This window comes from Catharus ustulatus, chromosome 4, assembly GCF_009819885.2.
Source record: "Catharus ustulatus isolate bCatUst1 chromosome 4, bCatUst1.pri.v2, whole genome shotgun sequence".
NCBI classification, from domain to species: Eukaryota; Metazoa; Chordata; class Aves; order Passeriformes; family Turdidae; genus Catharus; species Catharus ustulatus.
Window position 1 is genome coordinate 44,814,283 of NC_046224.1, and position 18,980 is coordinate 44,833,262.

The following is an 18,980-nucleotide window of genomic DNA, read 5'->3' on the forward strand; positions in this document are numbered from 1 at the left end:
TGCAGCATCAAAGCCGCCAGGACCTCTGCATGACAGGGCAGCTCAGGACTGCATTGAGTTTTCAGTGCATTTGCTGAGTGTTCTCAGGTGAAAATGTGCTTTAACCATGTACCCAGTACCAAAGACAGCCTATTTCAGCTACAGGTAAAATTAGGGCAATACATTTGTAATGTGGATTTAGGATAAGCAAATGTATCTTGCATTTTAATACTGATGTGTATATACAATCTGATGAGACTGGTTCCTACATCCTTCTGCTTTCCAAAACATACTTTCTCTACAACACAGAGGTAGAAGAGAATCAGATCAATCTTTGGTTGGTATTCCGTGAATTCAGAGCTTCCTACCTTTTGGTGACACCATAAATTTCTTCTATAATAACTTGAAGAACAGCTCGATAAAACAATGATTCTGTAGGCAGCTGCAAAAAAAATTTACAACAGCAAGGATTTAAAATTGGCATTGAAATTAAGATCAGAGTAACAAAACCAGTATTGGCTTCCTTAACCATTTACTGAGTTGTATAGCTTATGATCAGTTGTACCAGATTTAAGGCAACAATTTACTAATGTTCTTGCATCCAGTTAAAATTATGTTTTCAAGTCAGATTCTAAAATAACCATAAATGCAAGGGGGAAAAAAACCCAAACCCAAACTCTCTTGATGAAAAGAAAGACAACAGAAGAAAACACACTGTTCACTATATGAATTCTAATATGCAAAATAAATAACAATTATCTAAGTTGTTTTGAAGACAAAAGGAGTAATTACCTATCTGAATCATCTGTGGTCAGATGCAGTCTGAACCACACAGAAAGCACTATGCTAAAAAAAAACCCTAAAAATTTCATACATTTGGCTATGGAAAATCTGTTTACATAAAACCAGTTAATGATTACCGAATAAAAAAACTAAAAATTCAGAAAAGACTGCTGGGATCAGTGGGCTTACTGAATATGGAAAGAAGTCTCTCAGCCTGGCCTTTTAAATAGTTCCACAGTTGGTGCCCACCATCCCTTAAGGATAACTTGCCCAACAATAATTCGAAATATTCACAGGGAAAAAAATATACAGGGATTAAAAATGAGAATGACGATGTTTCTAACAGGTTCAAGCTTTTGTCATAACAATGTCTATTTCTACATTAGTTGATAAAACATTGGGATAGAGTGATCCAAACCAGGGACATCAGAAGGACATTTGCACTGAATTTATGTATTAGCTGAAAGATAACAAAGGAAGTTAGGAAGGGTAGTTTAATGCCTTTAATTTTAAGCTGTGCTTTTTTTTTCTCAGGCTCTTAATTTTCAAAAGAAAACAGATTCACTAAGTACAACCACAGCAATAAAAATGTGATTTCATGACGACATATGCTATCTATCAGGATTTGACATAGTGTACGCCAGTATTTCAGATTCCAGATATGCAGAAGTTCAATAAAAGGCCATGGATTAAGAACATTCAAGGGGGAAAATCACATTTTATCTTAGAATGGCTAAAATAAACAATATTACTTACCATTTGGCCAACTGCAACTCGCTCCAAAGCCTTTAAGAGTCAAGGAATTAAATTGCTGATATGTTTATTCTTTATCATAACATTTTATAAACACATTGTATAAAAGTCAGAGGAGATGACATTTAAAAGATTAATGGTGTGACATAACATGAGCTTGCACACTTTAACGTGTTAATACCTTTAGGCACTCACAAGCAGCTACTCCTGTTATTTTGGTTTATTTATAGGAGAAGCAATGGCATCCAACTGTGTGGAAATAGGTGAATAGAAAATTTCATTGTTTTTCTTTTTATTGTACAAGAATTTCAGATTTCTTTCTGTGAAAGTGCTAAAAACAAATGCATTTTTCTGGCATCTATTTCTACTGAAATACAAATAATTCTCTTTGCATATTTAACTATTAAAAAGTAAATACTAGTGCAAAGGGCAATATCAGTTTTAATCACTATATACAGAGAAATTGAACTGCTGATATACAGGCAAATAAAGTAGCTTCAAAGACTGCAGTTTAAAATACTGTGCATTATTTTTCACTAGAGTCTTCATACTATAAATGCTGATGTAGATGTGAGACTACTTGATTTTTATGCATACTGACGCATACTGACAATGAATGAGAAACAATTAGAAGCATGTAACATTCTTTCACAGCTAAAAAGATGCCTACAATAATTTCATCAGAGTTTTAGAGATCATAGTAGAAATTAAGACAAAACCTCAGAATCTGATTATCTGATACTACATTGTTAGGTAGCAAACCAAAACTGCCTCACCACTTACAGATTATTATCACCTTTAGACTGCATGTTACGCAATCACCCATTCCTCCTTCCCCTTGTTATAGAACTAATCTTGTATCTCACCCTGTTCTGCAAACACAGTCTACACAGTTGCAGCTCCTCCATTCATGGCTTTGGTCAACTCTCAGGTTTGCCTTTTGCTGCGTAAGCTCTCACAGCAGCATCTATCTGCCGCTGCTGAGATGGATATGGGTTCCAAGACTTATTGTAAGGCTCTGAACCTGGAACTCTTGCCCAACACCTCTGGCTCTTGGCAATTCAGTCAATTTGAACTCTGAGTGTCATTGCTCAGCAGACTTTCTGCTAACCAGCCATTAGTCCAAGAATGGGTGCTTAGTGACTCTGTGCTGGCTCCCTTGTACATCCTACATGGCAAGGAAAATCCTAGTCATGAAAAATGCATGTAGAGAATTACAAACATAACAGGAGATGTATCCAGTTACACAGAAAAACTCTTTGCCTTTTGTGAATATTCAAACAAAAACTTTTTAATTGCCAAATTTCTGTGATTTCTGAGAAATTTAAAATAGATATATACAGCATGATCAGTACTCTCTTGGGGGTCATTTGCTTATAAAATTTATCTTCCTACACTGCTGAAAAACAGTCCAACCTTTTTCTTTCCAAAAGAAATGGAAGAGGAAACAGCTAATATGTCAGCTGAGGAAGGACTGGTATTGTATGACACTGACATGAAAAAGAGAAAAGGCAAATCCCTTTAGAAAGCACTTCTGCTAAGTTTTACAGCTACATTCTGAAATGAACAATTCTTTTCTTCTACTTTGCCAAGGGTAACACATTTAAGCCTTATGGATCCTAAACAACTGTCCTCCTATATTTTCTCCTGATAGCATTTAATTATCATGCTAGTTCAAGTTTACATAACCTCAATACATTAGTCCACACTGAGTCTTTAGTCTGTACTCTTGTCTGTAATGGAGGTACAGAGCTAGCAGCAGAGCCTAGCCAGAACCTGATGTGATTTATCTGGATACCATAAATTAAAAATTAATAGAGGGAAGGAATAGTGGTCTTCTAACTGAAACAGTGGTAAAAAATTTCAGTACCTATCTGTTTTGTCAAATTAGACAACAGCTCATCATCCCATCTTGATGAGGCTAAGCCTTTAAAAGTACTTCATCTCTTGGTGCAATGTTAAAAAGACGTTTCCAGACTCTTAAGCAACAAGGATTTTAGAGCTCCTCTTAATTTTGGAATAGGCAGGGTTGTTCAGGTTTTAAACAGCTAGAACATTTGATACTATGAATCATGAAGGCATTGGGGGAGTTACTGATTGCAATCCTTCTACAATTACCTTGTTTCTCCCTAAGTCCTTGGCCAAGAACTATTATCCTGAGGGGTTACCTTGTTTAGGTTTCAGCAAAATTTTGGCCTTTCTGTCCACTCTTAAAATACATTTCTGTCAATACTCATTTTTTCATGCCTTCAGCAAGTATAAAATATATAAAGCTGGAAGGTCAATACTATTTTTTTAAGATATAATTCATCATGCTTACAACATTAATGATGTTATTCTGTAGACTCTTGGATTAAAGTCATGGTTTCAGGATCAGAAGCCAAAAAAAATGAATCCTGTAACATCTGGACAAAGTTCTCTGTAGAAAAAAGAAAGGAAGGGGAATCATACCAAGCATGCTGACATCCTAGCATTGCGACCACAGCACCAGCCTTTGTCCTTCAAGTACTGACACATGGGAAACCCCCAGACTTGGTCATGGCATTCTGCAATATGGAGGAAACAAAAAAGGCACAGCTACTCCTCTTACACAATACACAATGCATTGAGAAAGATGAACAGTAGGTAATGTAGCAGAAACACCTAACCATTCTCATCCAGTATCAACACTTGTGGTGGTGTGACAAAAAACATGTTTGCTCTGTAACAGATGTTTTTGGTTTATGCTGAATTTCTGATAATTTCACATTTTCCAAAGTAATTTTAAGTGAGTGTCCTTTACATAAATCCACTGAAAAAACAGCCAAAGGGACAAGAGAAAAGTTTGCACATACTCAAATACCTACACCATGCCACGAATCACAAGATGTAGGCCAAGCAGTCATTCCATGCAGCAGGGCTTCAGTACCACTTCTCATCATCTTCTTATCCTATCCCAAACATCTTCCAAACATTCCACAGAACAATGTGTATTTGTTTATTCCAGTTCTGAAAGACCATTCTGCTGTGAGGCAGAATGTTTGTTTTCCAGAAAAGAGCAGCTGCAAAGGCTCTTGCTTGTTTCTTCAAAACACCAAGAAGCATTTGCATCACAATCTGTGCTCAGTTTCAGTATCATTTGTATCTTGAATAACAAGACAATTATTCATGTTTAACCCCAATGCAAATGTGGGAAAACTGAAGTACAGAGATTACTTTGTAGATGTTCTTAATATTCAGTTCTAAATGTACACAAACTCTAAATGTTTAGAGTTTTCATTAACACATTGTCAGCTGATTTTTTAGAATCATGAATAAGAATTACTGCTTTCGTTAAAAAATTCCCACAAATTGGCTGAGATCCTGGCTTTTTAGCACAGGAAGATGACGGGGGCATATTTCAGAATAAATCATGTGATGGGCTTAAAAAGAGGGGACAGCAGAAAATTTACCAACAGTCAGAGTTACACACATGCAAGTAGAATACATTCCATAGAAGTTAAGCAAAGAAAAAGCAAAAATTATAAAGAACCCTTCCCACAACTTGTAACAGCCTTTGGCTTTCTGGAAGAAGTGCCCAGTCTCAGCTGACCACTAGAGAATAACAGCAAGCAGGCAAGAATCCTTTGCAGACAACCTCAACTTTGCCCTCTTTTTAGCCCTGAGGAACGCCAAAGGCTCTTAGGGACTGAATAATGGTTTGAGAACTGTTGAGATTTAAGAATAGGATTTTAATTATGGATTATTAGCAGAAGGAGGAAGAAAATTCTTTAGAAATAAAAATGAAATTTGACTAAACAGATTGCAATTGGATTCAGCACTACGAATGTACTAAGAATTTCTAAGTGCCTCATGACAAGTTCTAAAATATTAATTAACTTCAAGTCTAATTATGGAGTATATGGAATACATGGACATTTCTACTGCAGGGATGGCAGTAAGAACTTATTAAATATATTTATATTGCAAAGAAAACAATGACTGACATGTTTTCTATTGTATGATTCTCACTACTGTCTTTCTAATATGTATGTTAAAATATTTCAAAATAAAAATTGCAAACTGAGTTAGAAAGATTAAATCCTTGATCTTTACAAGCAAATCCCTTCCGATTTATAACCTGTCCTCCAGGCAAACTAATCATTCATTCAAGTTAAAGTTACTACCCTGTCAGCTACAATCTCAACATCAGTGCACTGTACTCATGCATAATTCTGATAATCTTTGAAAAAGATTATCAGTCAAAGCACCATCCTCATTTAAATTATTGAAACTGCCATGTAGGAGCAAAAGAGATGGAAACTAATGCTTCAAGTTAGAAAGGATTTTTTTTGTATATATCAAAAGTTGACCACACATCTACAATACTGCTTTAAGTTCTATTTATTCTTTCACATTCAGTCTGCTCTCAAGCACACTTTAAAAAAATTTAGGATTAATATATTGCTAAGAAGTTCATATATTTACAAGCTACATTTAAAAAAACTAGGAATTCTTTTCATGCCTGCAACTGTTTCAGATATACTTAATATTATATAGCTCACTAAATACCTTATTGTGCTTCTGTCTAATAACACAACAGCTGTTTTAAACTCTATAAATCTCAAAAAATATTCTAGAAAATTTTAAGAACATTTTAAGTATATCATGGAACATTTCACAGTAAACAGCTCAAGTGTTCAACAGCATATGAAGCAATCCTGTTATAATTCAGTACAGAGTAGCCAATCAGAATTCCTTCCATGAACAGTTAACAAAATGGTGAAATTTAGGTAATCGATCAATAAGCTGAACTCAAGCTATACTGGTGTTTAATATCAAGAGATGTCAGTTAAATAGCAAGGACTTTACCTCTAACCTGACTTCTAAAAAAGACTGAATCACACATTTAAAAAAATGCTGCAAGTACTGCAACAAAACATGTTTTTTTACTGATACGGTATTTATAAAAAAATATATAAGGCAATAAAAGTAAGATAAAGGTAAAACCCTTTTCACAGTTGCTAACTCTGTACGTGCACAAATGAGGACAAGGAAGTTCAAGAGAATGGGACAAGCTTCTTCAATACCTTTAATATTAGGCTGTCCATAGATTTTCATCTCTAAGAATAATACTATAATTTTTAGTGTGCTAATATTCAAATTTTATTTCACAAAGTTTTACATTAAAATACAGTCTTCATAAAACAACAGGACCAACAAGCTTTAACATTACTGGGAAAAATAAGCCTGACTTAAGTTCCATGGGATGAGCCACATCAGAAAGGTGTGGAGGTAGCAATATCGGTGCAGCACCGTGTTGTCCTTGGTGTGCCTTTTCCAGCCCTGGAGCTGTAGGCTTTGTAGAATCTCTGAATCCAAACCCTAAACCTAATGGCTGCTTTTGGCTGATTATGTAATTCAATGGATTGAAATGGCATTTTTTCTTCTGAGATTTTTCAGTGGAAATTAATTTCTATTACCCTTCTCATTTTTTTCACCCTACTTTGTCTCTTTGTATATATTGTTAACTTCATCATAGTACTAAAACACAAATAACCTTTTTCAGGTTCTCCATAGCCTCTATCTTCCACAACATTGTAGATTTTCAGTCTACTTCTGTTATTCCAAACAAAACCAGTAGCTACTAAATTGCCTTTTTCCATCATGGAAAAGACTAAACCTGCCATGGCCATGCAATTCACTGTTCCTTGAATTTTCATTTTTCAAAAACAGTCCCCTGATTCAGCAGAATATTGCTGGGGGAAGCAGGGAGCAGTGGGGAAGAAAAATGTTCTCTAATTCCAGGAAACAGAATCAACTATCACCAAAATAATTTCCAAAACCCGAACCTAGAGTATGTTTTAATTATGTGCATTAAAACTTTGGCATTCTCAATTCTTACCTCATACTTTGTACACACTGGGAAAAATACAAATATAAGATGGTTCCAGGTTTTAATATATTCTTGCTACATTTATGAATGAAAAATACCACAATAAATTCAACAGGTAATACTTTCATTTAACATCGGTAAACCTTACCTTGTTAGTATTTTTTCAAGTTTCATATTTTTTTCAGAATCATTTTTTATAGAAAACATCTGGGGTTTAGTGACTAGTTATCTGTGTCACAAATACATGGAAAGGTTCCCTATGCAGCAATATCTAAAGATGTCTTGGGAAGGAAATTAAGCTTTTTGATCTGTTGCTTGGAAGTGTTTTCCTGTGTTGCCATGGTACCAGTGGCAGCTATTTTAAGACATTGGCACATCTTTGAAAATATACCTAGGCAACACATAATCTGTACTCTAATACCCTGAAACAGTGAATAATTTTTCATATTTGAGTGGAATTGAGTGATACAAAGCCATTACGTTTTTGTAAGTAATCCTTTGGAAAATTCAGTTTCAGAGTATTTGTCCTCTGAATCCACCTTAGTCAAGGCTTTCCCAGATTTCACAAGTCTGATAAAATTCTGTATGTGAATTTTGACTATCCTTTGCAACCCTTTTGGTTCCCTGAATACTGTTCAATAGCTTTTAATAGCCAAAGTTTAGTCAGCAAAAGCTTTGCTGACTTCTTCCAGAGTGCCTTATTGAGAAGCCACTTTCCACAGCTTCCTGGAAGGCTTTAGAATTCCTCTACCCAGCAGTGGCCTGACTTTGGAAATCCTTATACAGTCTGGACTTTATGCTTTGTAGTACTTAAGCCAACCTCAAAAAGAGCTTCTATCAGATAACCAGCACTGAAAGTATCTATACATGTACACCTGTCTCTTATTTCAAATTACAGAATGAAAGAATAAGTTGAGTAGGAAGGGACGCAAAAGATGATCAAGATCACCTTTTAGCCCCGCACAGCACCATCCCCAAGGATCATACCACGTGCCCGAGAGCATTGCCCAAACACCTCTCGAACTCTGTCAGGCTTCATGCTGTGATCATATGTGTTGAAGACTGCACATGATCCGAAGTGTGGAAACTTCCCCCCACAGGGGAGGTACCTGGGCATTCCCACCTGAACCTAGGCACATATTAACCCCTGAAGTGTTTGTTTTGTGGCTTCCCCCAGTCCTGACAGATCAAGACTGTGCCCATCTCTTCAACCAATGGACATCTGAAGTGCAGTGCTCCCAAAGTGCAAAAATAATGCGTGGTGATATCTTTCCTCTCTGCTAGCTAATCTTATAATTTCTTTCTCTTCCTTATATATTTTCTTCAGTGATATTTTCATGCTTTCATGATGTCATATTACTATAGATAATAACCAAAATGGTTACATTTTCATTTCAATTCTACATTTCATTACATTATACATTTCAATTGCAATGAAATTGTTCCAAAATGTATATACCTACATACACAGACACACAGACACACAGACACAGACACACAGACACACACACACACATATTTATATATATGTACACACACCTGTCATTCATTTCACTCTAGTCCACCCCAAGGGATATATTAAAAAGAACCTCAGTTACTCTGTCTCTGTGGTGGGTCTTAACAGTAGATCCAGAGCAAAAGCAACATTCATGTGTTTTTTCCTCAAAAGAGAGGATATAATACTAAAGAATTTCACTGGTTTTTAGACTGATACTGATGTGTTTGGTGGTAAGGAGGATGGAAAGAAGAGAATCAGAACACAAAAATCCAAATTCCTTTCCAAGGAAAGTAAAATTTTTTTTAAAAATAGGTTAAATTTTCAGTTCCTCTCTGTTAAGGGATAATCATAGACCAGCTGGTACATTGCCCCAAAAAAGTGTTAGCTGAATGTACAATAAAACAGCTCCCAAAAATCCTAAGAGTATCTCCTGAACAGAGGCACAGTTTGTTTTAACATAAAAAACATTAGCAAACTGATTTTTTTCCCAGAAAAACTGACCTAATGGCTCACAGTGTAAATACGTTTATGTAAAATGTCTCTAATAAACAATAAAATCCTTTCTACTCTGATGTAATTGACTACCCAATACAGTAAAAGAGAAGAAAACACCCAAAGGAATCAATTCTACTAATGGCTACATACATTTTATCCATACAAGAATCTCTACATAAACAGACAATTCTCTTAAGAGAGAGTCAAAGTAAAACTACTTTGAATTTTCCAAGAGCTGTCATATTACTTATTAACTGAAACTCAGAATTTTGTACTGCTTATAACAGCAGTGAAATTTAAAGACAGGTGTTAAGAGACACTGGCTTTAACTTTTTAAAATTGAGTTGAAATTTGACATTACACAGCACCTCTTGGTTGTTTTAGCTACTAATAAATCAAAGCAAAGGCTTTCATGATCTTAACAGTCCAAAATTATTCCCAGCGTAATTGGAAATGTGGTCCCATTACAAAAATTTCCAGATGAATTCAGCTTATTTATAGACGGACACTGTATACTGATTGCATTATTATTCAAGATTGTGACTGTTGACACCTACTTTCATCAGAAATGCTCCCAAAGTATTCACAGCAGGTCCAACAGCAAACTGAGTCAGCCAAACTTGCAATATTTGTACTATTTTTAGAGTATGTGAGAAATGTAATGCATTATTCCCTGAAGTCATCTCAGAAACAGAAAAAAAAAACCAAACCCCAAACTTGTGATAACCAAGGTAATTGAGCAGCCCAACAAAAACACCATAGTAACATTTTGCTGATATTTTGTCAACTCAACACCTCAGACTTATAAACACTATGTTAGGCATCATAATAGGTAAATTTTGTTCCTATGAATATCAGTTAATTCCAGTTAATATGAAGTGAAAAAGTAATTTTGCACTGGCCTCAAATAAGGTTGATCTTGGCATTGAATCTTAAGTGCCAAAGAACATACTGTCCAGCCATACCAAATTATGGCAACCGTAAGTCCATTGCAGCTCCTCTGTGAGCTGACTCCTCTCCTTCAACTGTGCTTATGAGAACAACCCTATGAGTTTACATTAAAGAAACAGCAAAGATGGAAAATGTGCTACCTAGGGGCAAGAGCTTTGAGGTGGACTTGCCACAACCTCAACTTTAAGGGTCCACACCTCAAGAAAATCAAAAAGCTTTTAAAGAGGACAAACAACATTTTGAAAACAGATTTTGAAAAACTTTGAGGCTGCTCAGTCAAGATAAAATAACTGTGGAATGCTTTATAACAGAACTTCCCACTGTGTCCTCGCAGGTAAGCCCTTGCTTACTGGCCTGATTTCAAATGAGTAAGTAATTTCCTGTGTTGAAGCAAATTCTGCCCAATTCTCTTTGCTTCTTAGGAAGATCTATCTATCACTGCAGAGATGTAGCTTTAAACCTGCTTCCTAATATCCAAACTAGTCCCTCTACATAAAGCATCTTCATGTCTCCTCAATCTCTGATGCCTAGAGTAGCCAGTAGCTTTCCTGAGTTCAGTGTCAGAGCCTGGGCAAGCAAAGGACTATATAGAGCAGATGTTACATTGGCTGAAGTCCCACACAAGCCAACTGCAATACACAACTGCATGTGGCCAGATGGGATGCATTTCAGGATCACAAAATTCACTGTTGTCCAATGAAGTCCATACTCATCTATTATGGGTCATGTCCATCCTGATTACAGGAAACAGGCAAAAACCACACTCATCTTCTCCTCCACTCAGTTAGTCTCAACAAGTTTATGGAGCCCATTCTCCTGGAAATCATGCCCAGGTCCATGAAGAACAAGAAGAAGGTTGACACCTCCCAGCTGGTAGGAATTCATCAGGCACTGATAAACTATGCCTTCTGTGATGCAGCGACTAGGGGACAGCAGAGTCATAGTTTATCTTGATTTTATGAAGTCTTTCAGAAAGGTTTCCTTAGCATCTTTATAGACAAAATGGAAATATATGACGCAGACAGGTGGTAGAGAGGTAGAAAATTGATAGTAATCTGAAGCTTGACAGTGAAGCCTGCAGATTAAGGGATGTGATTATTCTCCCTTTTTAGCACTTGGGAGAGTATCTGGAGTGCTTCTTTGGGCTTTTCAGCCCATCACAATGACTGAAATGAATTTATCGGTGACAAGAGCACTAAAGGACTGCAGAGAAGATCAAGAAGGGATCTAACTGCTGTTTTCAACTACCTAAAGGAAAGAGAACCAAAAAGATTAAGCTGGACTATTATTGGCAGTGCAAAATGAAAAGGACAATAGATAATGCACAATAGCTGCAAATTCTGAATAGGTATGAGGAAAAGAACTTTATGGTGAGGGCTAAAATTGAAATGGGCTACTGAATCCTTGCCCTTGGAGATATTCAAAACATGAATGGACAAGGTCCTGAATTGAATAATCTAAATTGGCCCTGCCTTGTGCCATGATCTAGTTCAGATGACCTCCAGAAGTTACTTGCTACTTAAATGCTATGATTTAGTCCATTCCGGAAGAAGTATTAAAATCCACTTGCTTCTAACAGCTGCAAGAGGAGCTTGTTTACTGCTTGTACAAATGGATTGATGGATCAATACCATCTGATTAGTTACAGAGTCCCCTAACATCCTCTAGAATGTTTTGTCAGTCAGTTTGAAGTCCGTGCATAGGAAATGCAGACACAAGATACAGGCCAAATTCTTTCCCATTTTTCCCTTTGAAAAAAATCTCAACTCTTAGATACCGTCAGTCCTTGTTCTCTTAGCCCTTCACTGCACATTTAAGAACAAGCCATATGGTAGATGACTTAGTAAGGGAACACAACAGCATTATACATTTTAGAATATGCACTCTCTAAGTAATAGTAAAAAAATAATTATTTTGAGCATTACTAGGACAATATATGTATTCTTTCCCCCGAAAAAGAATACTGTAATTTCCTTTTGTTCTGTCCAAATGTTCTCCTTTGAGAATAATTTTGTCCTTCACAAAGAGAAAAATCAAACAGTTAGAAATTCCAACATGCAATTTGACTTCATTTCCATACTGATATGAAACTGCAGTATCTCTTCTAATCATGCACATCTATCTGTTTGTTTGAAATTTGAAAGGGTTATCACACCTGATCCTTTGGTAGTGTCTGGGTTTATGCACTGGCCTGCAAAAAGTAATCCTGTATGGTTAGCACAGGAAGTTGTGTCTTCTTTTCAATAGTAAGAAACAGCCAAATGTTTCAGACACTCAGACTTAATGACAAGTACCTGAAAAGGCTTAATTTCTTAAAACTCTGACATAAAAGTAATTGTATGGTTTTTTTCCCTAACTGCATTTCTGTAGCACAGAAATTCCAATTGCATTTTCCCTTCTTTTGCTTTTGGAGTGAGCTGAAGCACTTTGAAATTACTAAGACTAATGCATTGTAAAAACTCTTAAAATAGTTGTAGAGCAAATTAAAAATACCATGAAAATATTATTAAAGCAAGCAAGAGCTAGTATGTGTCATGGTCAGCATGCAGCGGTGCTGTAGCTGTCTAAGGAGCTATAGGAGCTATAGAAGCTATAGAAGGAGCTGTAGCTATATAAGCAGTTGTGTTAAAGAGCAATACCTGGGCCTTTGTTTCTGTGAAGTTCCCTGAAAGAGCTGAAGTAAACCTTGCCAAGCCACCCCTTTCTCAGATTTACTGACATGATGATCAGGTCCTAGGATGTCAGCAGATGGTCATTTAGACAGCTCAGCTATGTACCACTTGTCTCAGGAAAGCCAGCTCCTCAAATCTTTTACATTATTCAGAATTTCAAGTAAAAATACCAGCTTTCACTCAAAATTGACACTCACCCCCCCCCCCTCAATTTGTAGGAAAATTTGACTATATTCTGAATCCACAAATAATTTTCAGGTTATCTCCCCAAGAAAAACTCATGTATGTACTGTTTTATGATGGGCTGAACAGGCAAAGACCAGCACAGCACTCAGATGACTGTTTTTTTGAGTAATACCTTACATTACAAAAACTTCATTCTGCTCATCGTTGTATATGTACAACTTAACATAATGGGATGTTGCACGCAGACAGCCAAGGACAAAATCTGTACAAAATATTTCAAAACAATGGAAACATACTGGACTAAAACAGTCTATACATTTAAAAGTGAATTAATGGAATAAAAACAGCTGCAATCATAACCATATAAAAATATTATGCGCTTATGTTCCTAATCTCAGTAAAAATATCAGGAATCAGAAAAGCAACAGATCATCTGGGAGTGAATGTCCCTCATAAAGTAAATAAAATCAGTACTAAATAAGCCACTGTAAATGAACAAACACAAGGATGTTATTAACTAAAAGGTATTAATACTCTCAACATGTAAACTGGCAAGCACAAGTTAAGCTCAGAAGAATTACCTTCTTGGTTTTCAAACTGTTCTGACAACAGATGGTAGCAGCAGCCCACACTGCAAACGGCTTTGATTTCAGGTTTGGCAGTAAAAATTCGTAATGTATTTGCAGCAAGATCTCCACATGTATGCAGACCCACCATCATACAGTCCTAAGAAGAAAAAGTAAAAAAAAAGGCAACAATAAATGATCTCCTTCATCAGCTGAAAGAGTACAAACAAAAACAAACTCCAAAACCTAAACATGGGGCAAATAGTGAGCTGTAAGGTAGAAATACCCAACTCCATGAGGACCCCTGCTGTTCTGTTCTAGCATTTTTCAATACTAATCAAAGCTCTTCAGTGCTGGGAAAATATGGTGAAAATGGGCCAGGATGCAGCAGAAGTTCAAGACTAGGAGTAACAGGTGCATGGAAGGGAATATCTACATGTTTACTGGGCATAGGTCCTTTTCTCATGTCTTTCCTAGGCTTCCTTCTTGTTATTAGTACCACTGCTACTTTTCTTAGTAAAGATTGCTTGCTCTAAGTCTGGCTGGACCTAAGGCATTTCTGCTAGTTTAAGCTGCTGAAATCAAACCAACTTCCTAAATACAGGTATAAGGTGAAGAGCAGGCTTTGTTATTACCCAAACAACAGTACTGACAGTTTCACAGTATGCCTGCTAATATTCAACAACAAACGGGTGTTCTCTTTCACAGCACAAAGTAAGAAGTTCAGCGTCACATGTTCTGCTCTTCTACCCATTCTATTTCCTAGTTTATTTTTTTTCTGCAACTTCCCTTTTCCCTCCACTTCTCCATGAAAATTCTCTCTCTTCTCACCATTCATAACAAGGTATTTCCGTTCTGACATTATTAGCTGGGATCCATATGGTAAACACAGTGTTGCTTTGAATTCCAGACATATTTATTAATCATAAATCAAAAAGTCATTAGGCTTGGAAAGGATCTTAGATATCATCTAGTTCCAAGGCCCCTGCCCCACTAAACCAGGTTGCTCAAAGCCTCATTCAATCTGGCCTTCAACTCTTCCAGTGTCATCCACAACTTCTTTGGGTAATTTGTTCCAATGTCTCATCACTCTTACAATAAAGAATTTCCTTTTAATATCTACCTAATCTAAATCTACCCTCCTTCATCTTAAGGCCCCTTCCCTCTTGTTCTGTTATTACATGCCCTTTAAAAAATTCTCCCTCCAGCCCTCTTGAAAGGTCCTGTTTAGGTATACTGGAAGGTGCTATAAAGCCTCCCCAGAGCCTTCAACTCTACAGGCTATCAAGAAGAATTGACACCTTCAACTCAACTGAGATTGCTTTCTCTAATCATTCTGATTTTATCTAGTTATCTCACCCACCCATATTACACAGTGCATTCATGACTGAAACAGTAAAACTTCTGCTTTCCTCTTTCACGGTCCCTGACAGTATTTTTTTATATAAAGAAAGGCAGTGATACAGGATTTCTTCCACCTTTAACACTGTACAAATTACACACTAGGAGGATACAAAATCCAGCTGTGCAAATGTACAGGCATATGTTTCACCAATAAACCCTGCTGTTCAGGGTGTCTTTTGCACACAGACATGAGCTTGCTCCACATGCTCTCATATACTAAGCTGCATTTATAGCTCAACTTACAGGGCCATCAGCACAAAACTATGGTCTTGAATCAGAGATTATTACACCCTGGAATAAAATAGTTTGGTTACTACTGAACACAGAGAAATTTTTATCATTCTATAAAAGTCTGAATGCATCTACTCAATCAATACATGTTAGTTCAGGCATAAAAACTAAAAGTTTCAAGACTTATGCCACTGTTTTTGGGCAGTTGAACTTGGGCTTGTTTATGTAGATGCAAACCCTGCCAGCTACTAAACTACTAAATGAACTTGAAGTAATTCTGTAAAGTCAAAATAAAATTATTCTTTACAAACTCTTCATCTTGAGTGCCATACATAATAAATTCTCCTATGCCTTCCCAGTATGACAAAAAGTACAAAAATACATAATTTGGAAAAATAAGAACTTTTAGTCCAATGCTTAATATATGCATCTACCTGGTAAACAGTAATAAATCCATAATAATTAGATTTTATCTATAATGACAGTTGCAAAATAACTGAATATGCTGTTAACTTTGACAGCTGATTATTATCTACCTCATAAATTCTGAAGACTGATACATATATCAAAATAGAAAAACAATCTTTATCTGGTAGGCATGCTTCTGCTACCTGGTTAAAAACCATTATTGGGCCAGAATATTAATTTACACCAGAGATAGCACTCTACGCACACTCAGCGAACATGTACATATTAAAATGGCAATATAAAGACAATGGACAATCTAAATACAGTAAATATTTAGAGTAAAATAACCTCCAGGTCTGTTATGATATCATTTAGTTCTGTTTCTGCAGTGATGAAAGAGGTCAATGGAAAATATAGGTTTGATTCACTTGACTTTCTTGCTTTAGTCTGGAGAGATGTCATTTTTCTTTGCACTTTTTCCTCTTCACAGAGTTCCATGCAGTTATGAGATGAAGAAAAGTCTTCTACAGCATCAGCAGGAAGAACATTTAGAATAGCAAGAACCTCTTCAGAAAGTTTGGTCTCATGAGACTGTGTCCCAGTCAATAAATCAGCTTCAGCTTCTGTGTTGGTTTCCAGTGTAGCCATTTCTGTGAAACCACAAGAAGAAACTAGATCTTGGATAATCACTTGGCCCTGATTTTGAAGACTGTTGGCATTATTTAAGAGCTCTTCATTGATCGTTTTACAATTAATTTCACTTTCCACTGGCCTGTCATTTGCCTCTTCCAAACGCTGGTTTTTGAGGTTTTCTTTTCCTCGACTCTGATATGCTCTCCAGTGTTTCTTCAATTTTCTATTTCTTTCATGAGCACCATTTGTGTTGGAGCTTGAGGAGTCAATGCCATAAACTTTTAAGTTATATTGCATGGACAAAAATGAACTCAGGTAGCCTTTCCCAGAACCTATATCAATCACCTAGATAATAGAGAAAAAAGAAAAAACAATTGTTATATTAATGAGCAACAAGCCACACTTCAAGTGCAAAATTGTTCCCTAAAACTTTAAGCATGGATTGAATAGTTACCTTATTAGTACCATACTTCTCAATGTACTTAGTTCTTTTGCTTTGTTGGTCTACCTTCTGACTTTAAAACACAGAATTAAGTCTTAACTGATGTGCTCCAGAAACAGACAATTGAGAGTATAAGTATGTGAAGGGAAGGTGTTAAAGAGGATCTTTCCAGGCTCTTCTCTGTGCTGTCAAGCAATAGGACAAGAGTCAATGGGTGGAAACTGATGTACAGGAAGTTTCACCTAAATATAAGGAAGAACTTCTTTACTGTGCAGGTAACTGTGGATTGGAACAGACTGCCCAGAGAGAGTGTGGAGTCTCCCTTACTGGAGATATTAAGGAATAATCTGGATGCAACCCTGTGCCGTGTGCTTTGGGACAACCCTGCCTGAGTAGAATGGTTGGATTAGATGAATCCCTGTGATCCTTTCCAACCTGACCCATTCTGTGATTCTCACACTAGAAAGGAAAGAGAAGTGTAGAAGGAATAATTTTACCCACTCTTTTATTTAACAGACGTTAAAATTATGTAGACTATGTGCACCTCCACTTCTTTAAGTTCTGAATTTTTTCAATAAAAAGCAGCGTTTGGACCCAAGAGGGGGCAGTGAATTATTCCTAAGTGTGACCCCTAGTGGTTGAAGAGACCAGTTGCAGCTTGGGGAAAGTTGCTTAAGTAAATAGAAAATAGTAACACATTGTTAAAATAGCACTGGGAGAACAGTTTAAAAACAAAAGGAAAAGTTAACTAAACATAGCAAGAAATTATCTTACACTAAACAAATAAACTGCATTAAATTATTCCCTATTTTACCTTCTGTTGATTACACAGGGAAAGGTAATAAGCAATCCATAGCATATCTGACAAGCATGAAACTTTAAAATGAAATTTCCATGATATAATAAACTCCAAAGGTCTTATCCACCGTGAGTTGGGTCCTATGTTTAAACACAATTTCTGGCACAATCAAAAATTCCAACATTTCCCAGCACCAAATCACAAATGTAATGGATGCTGAATGCAGAATTATATCATCGGTACGCACTCCAAGTCTTGCTGCACATTCTGCAATTTCCAAGGAAAACTTTGACCAATACATTAAATAAAACAAATGTGTGCACTTAAGCAAAGAGGAATCAACACTGGCTTCTTTTCAGAGCTTAATCAAGAACTTCTTTAAAAAAACAAGTTCCACTTATATGATAGGAAAAGTGCTTAAAAGGGTCAGCAAACTACTGAAAGAAAAAGTCCTTCAGTTATTTTGCTTTAATGTTTAAATTAAAAATCATTAACATTGAAGTAATTATAGTGGTAATAACATTTTTGCTTTTATTTTTATTTCCTTATTTACTATTGTACATTATAAAATACCAACAGAGAGCAATATCCTCTACTGCCCATTATACAACATGGGTATGGAGGTGAAATGGAGGTGAAATTTTTCAAGTTTGTCAGTGATCTGTAATATCTGAAAGAAACACCCTGAGGACATGTGCTGCTGTAAAATGTGTTGTGTTTTCATGACTCTAGATTTTTTAATTAAATGCTACATATATTTTATTTTGCAAGAAGTATGGGAAAAAATCAATAAGGAAAAACTCCTAAAAATTCGTAATTGCTAGGTTTTTTTAAGTTGAAAGAAAACAAAAACAAAAGGAATTGCTTTTTAAAGACTGAGAAGGGGGTTTTTCTTTTTTATATTTTCCAAAGTAAAAGGAAAGCTCTTTTCATATATTAGGGATTTGTAACTTTGCACAAATGAATACTGTTATAGCGTATGACGAAAATGGAAAAAAGTTAATATAGAGCATTATAAAGAAGTTAATATATCAGCATTTCATATTCAGTGATACACGGCAATATTTTTCATTTAATGTTCTAATTTTTTAAAAAAGTAAGCAGAAAATAAACCCATGTATAGAGACACTCCAAGGTACTTGATATGTATAATCACTGGATGCAATTGCAGTGTATTGACAGATACTTAGTAAGGACTGGTTTGTGATTTTATTAGTAACCAGCTACATTGAAACTTTGGTTAAGTTATTAAGATGGCTTTACTTTTTTACTTTCTGAATAGGGTTTTTGCTCTCCTTTTACTCCTGAATCTCACAGGAACTATTT

General features: G+C 36.0%; 1 protein-coding gene across 1 annotated transcript in view; it reads right to left on the bottom strand.

Annotated features, from left to right (window-relative positions):
* Positions 1-18,980, bottom strand: part of METTL25 (methyltransferase like 25) — a 45,183-nt gene that overhangs the window by 15,373 nt on the left and 10,830 nt on the right. Inside the window, exons 4-8 of the mRNA XM_033058453.1 lie at positions 16,129-16,758; positions 13,753-13,897; positions 3,967-4,061; positions 1,519-1,548; positions 348-421 (exon numbers count right to left, since the gene is read on the bottom strand). Coding sequence (XP_032914344.1) covers positions 348-421; positions 1,519-1,548; positions 3,967-4,061; positions 13,753-13,897; positions 16,129-16,758 — 974 coding nt within the window. The remainder of the gene's footprint in view (positions 1-347; positions 422-1,518; positions 1,549-3,966; positions 4,062-13,752; positions 13,898-16,128; positions 16,759-18,980) is intronic.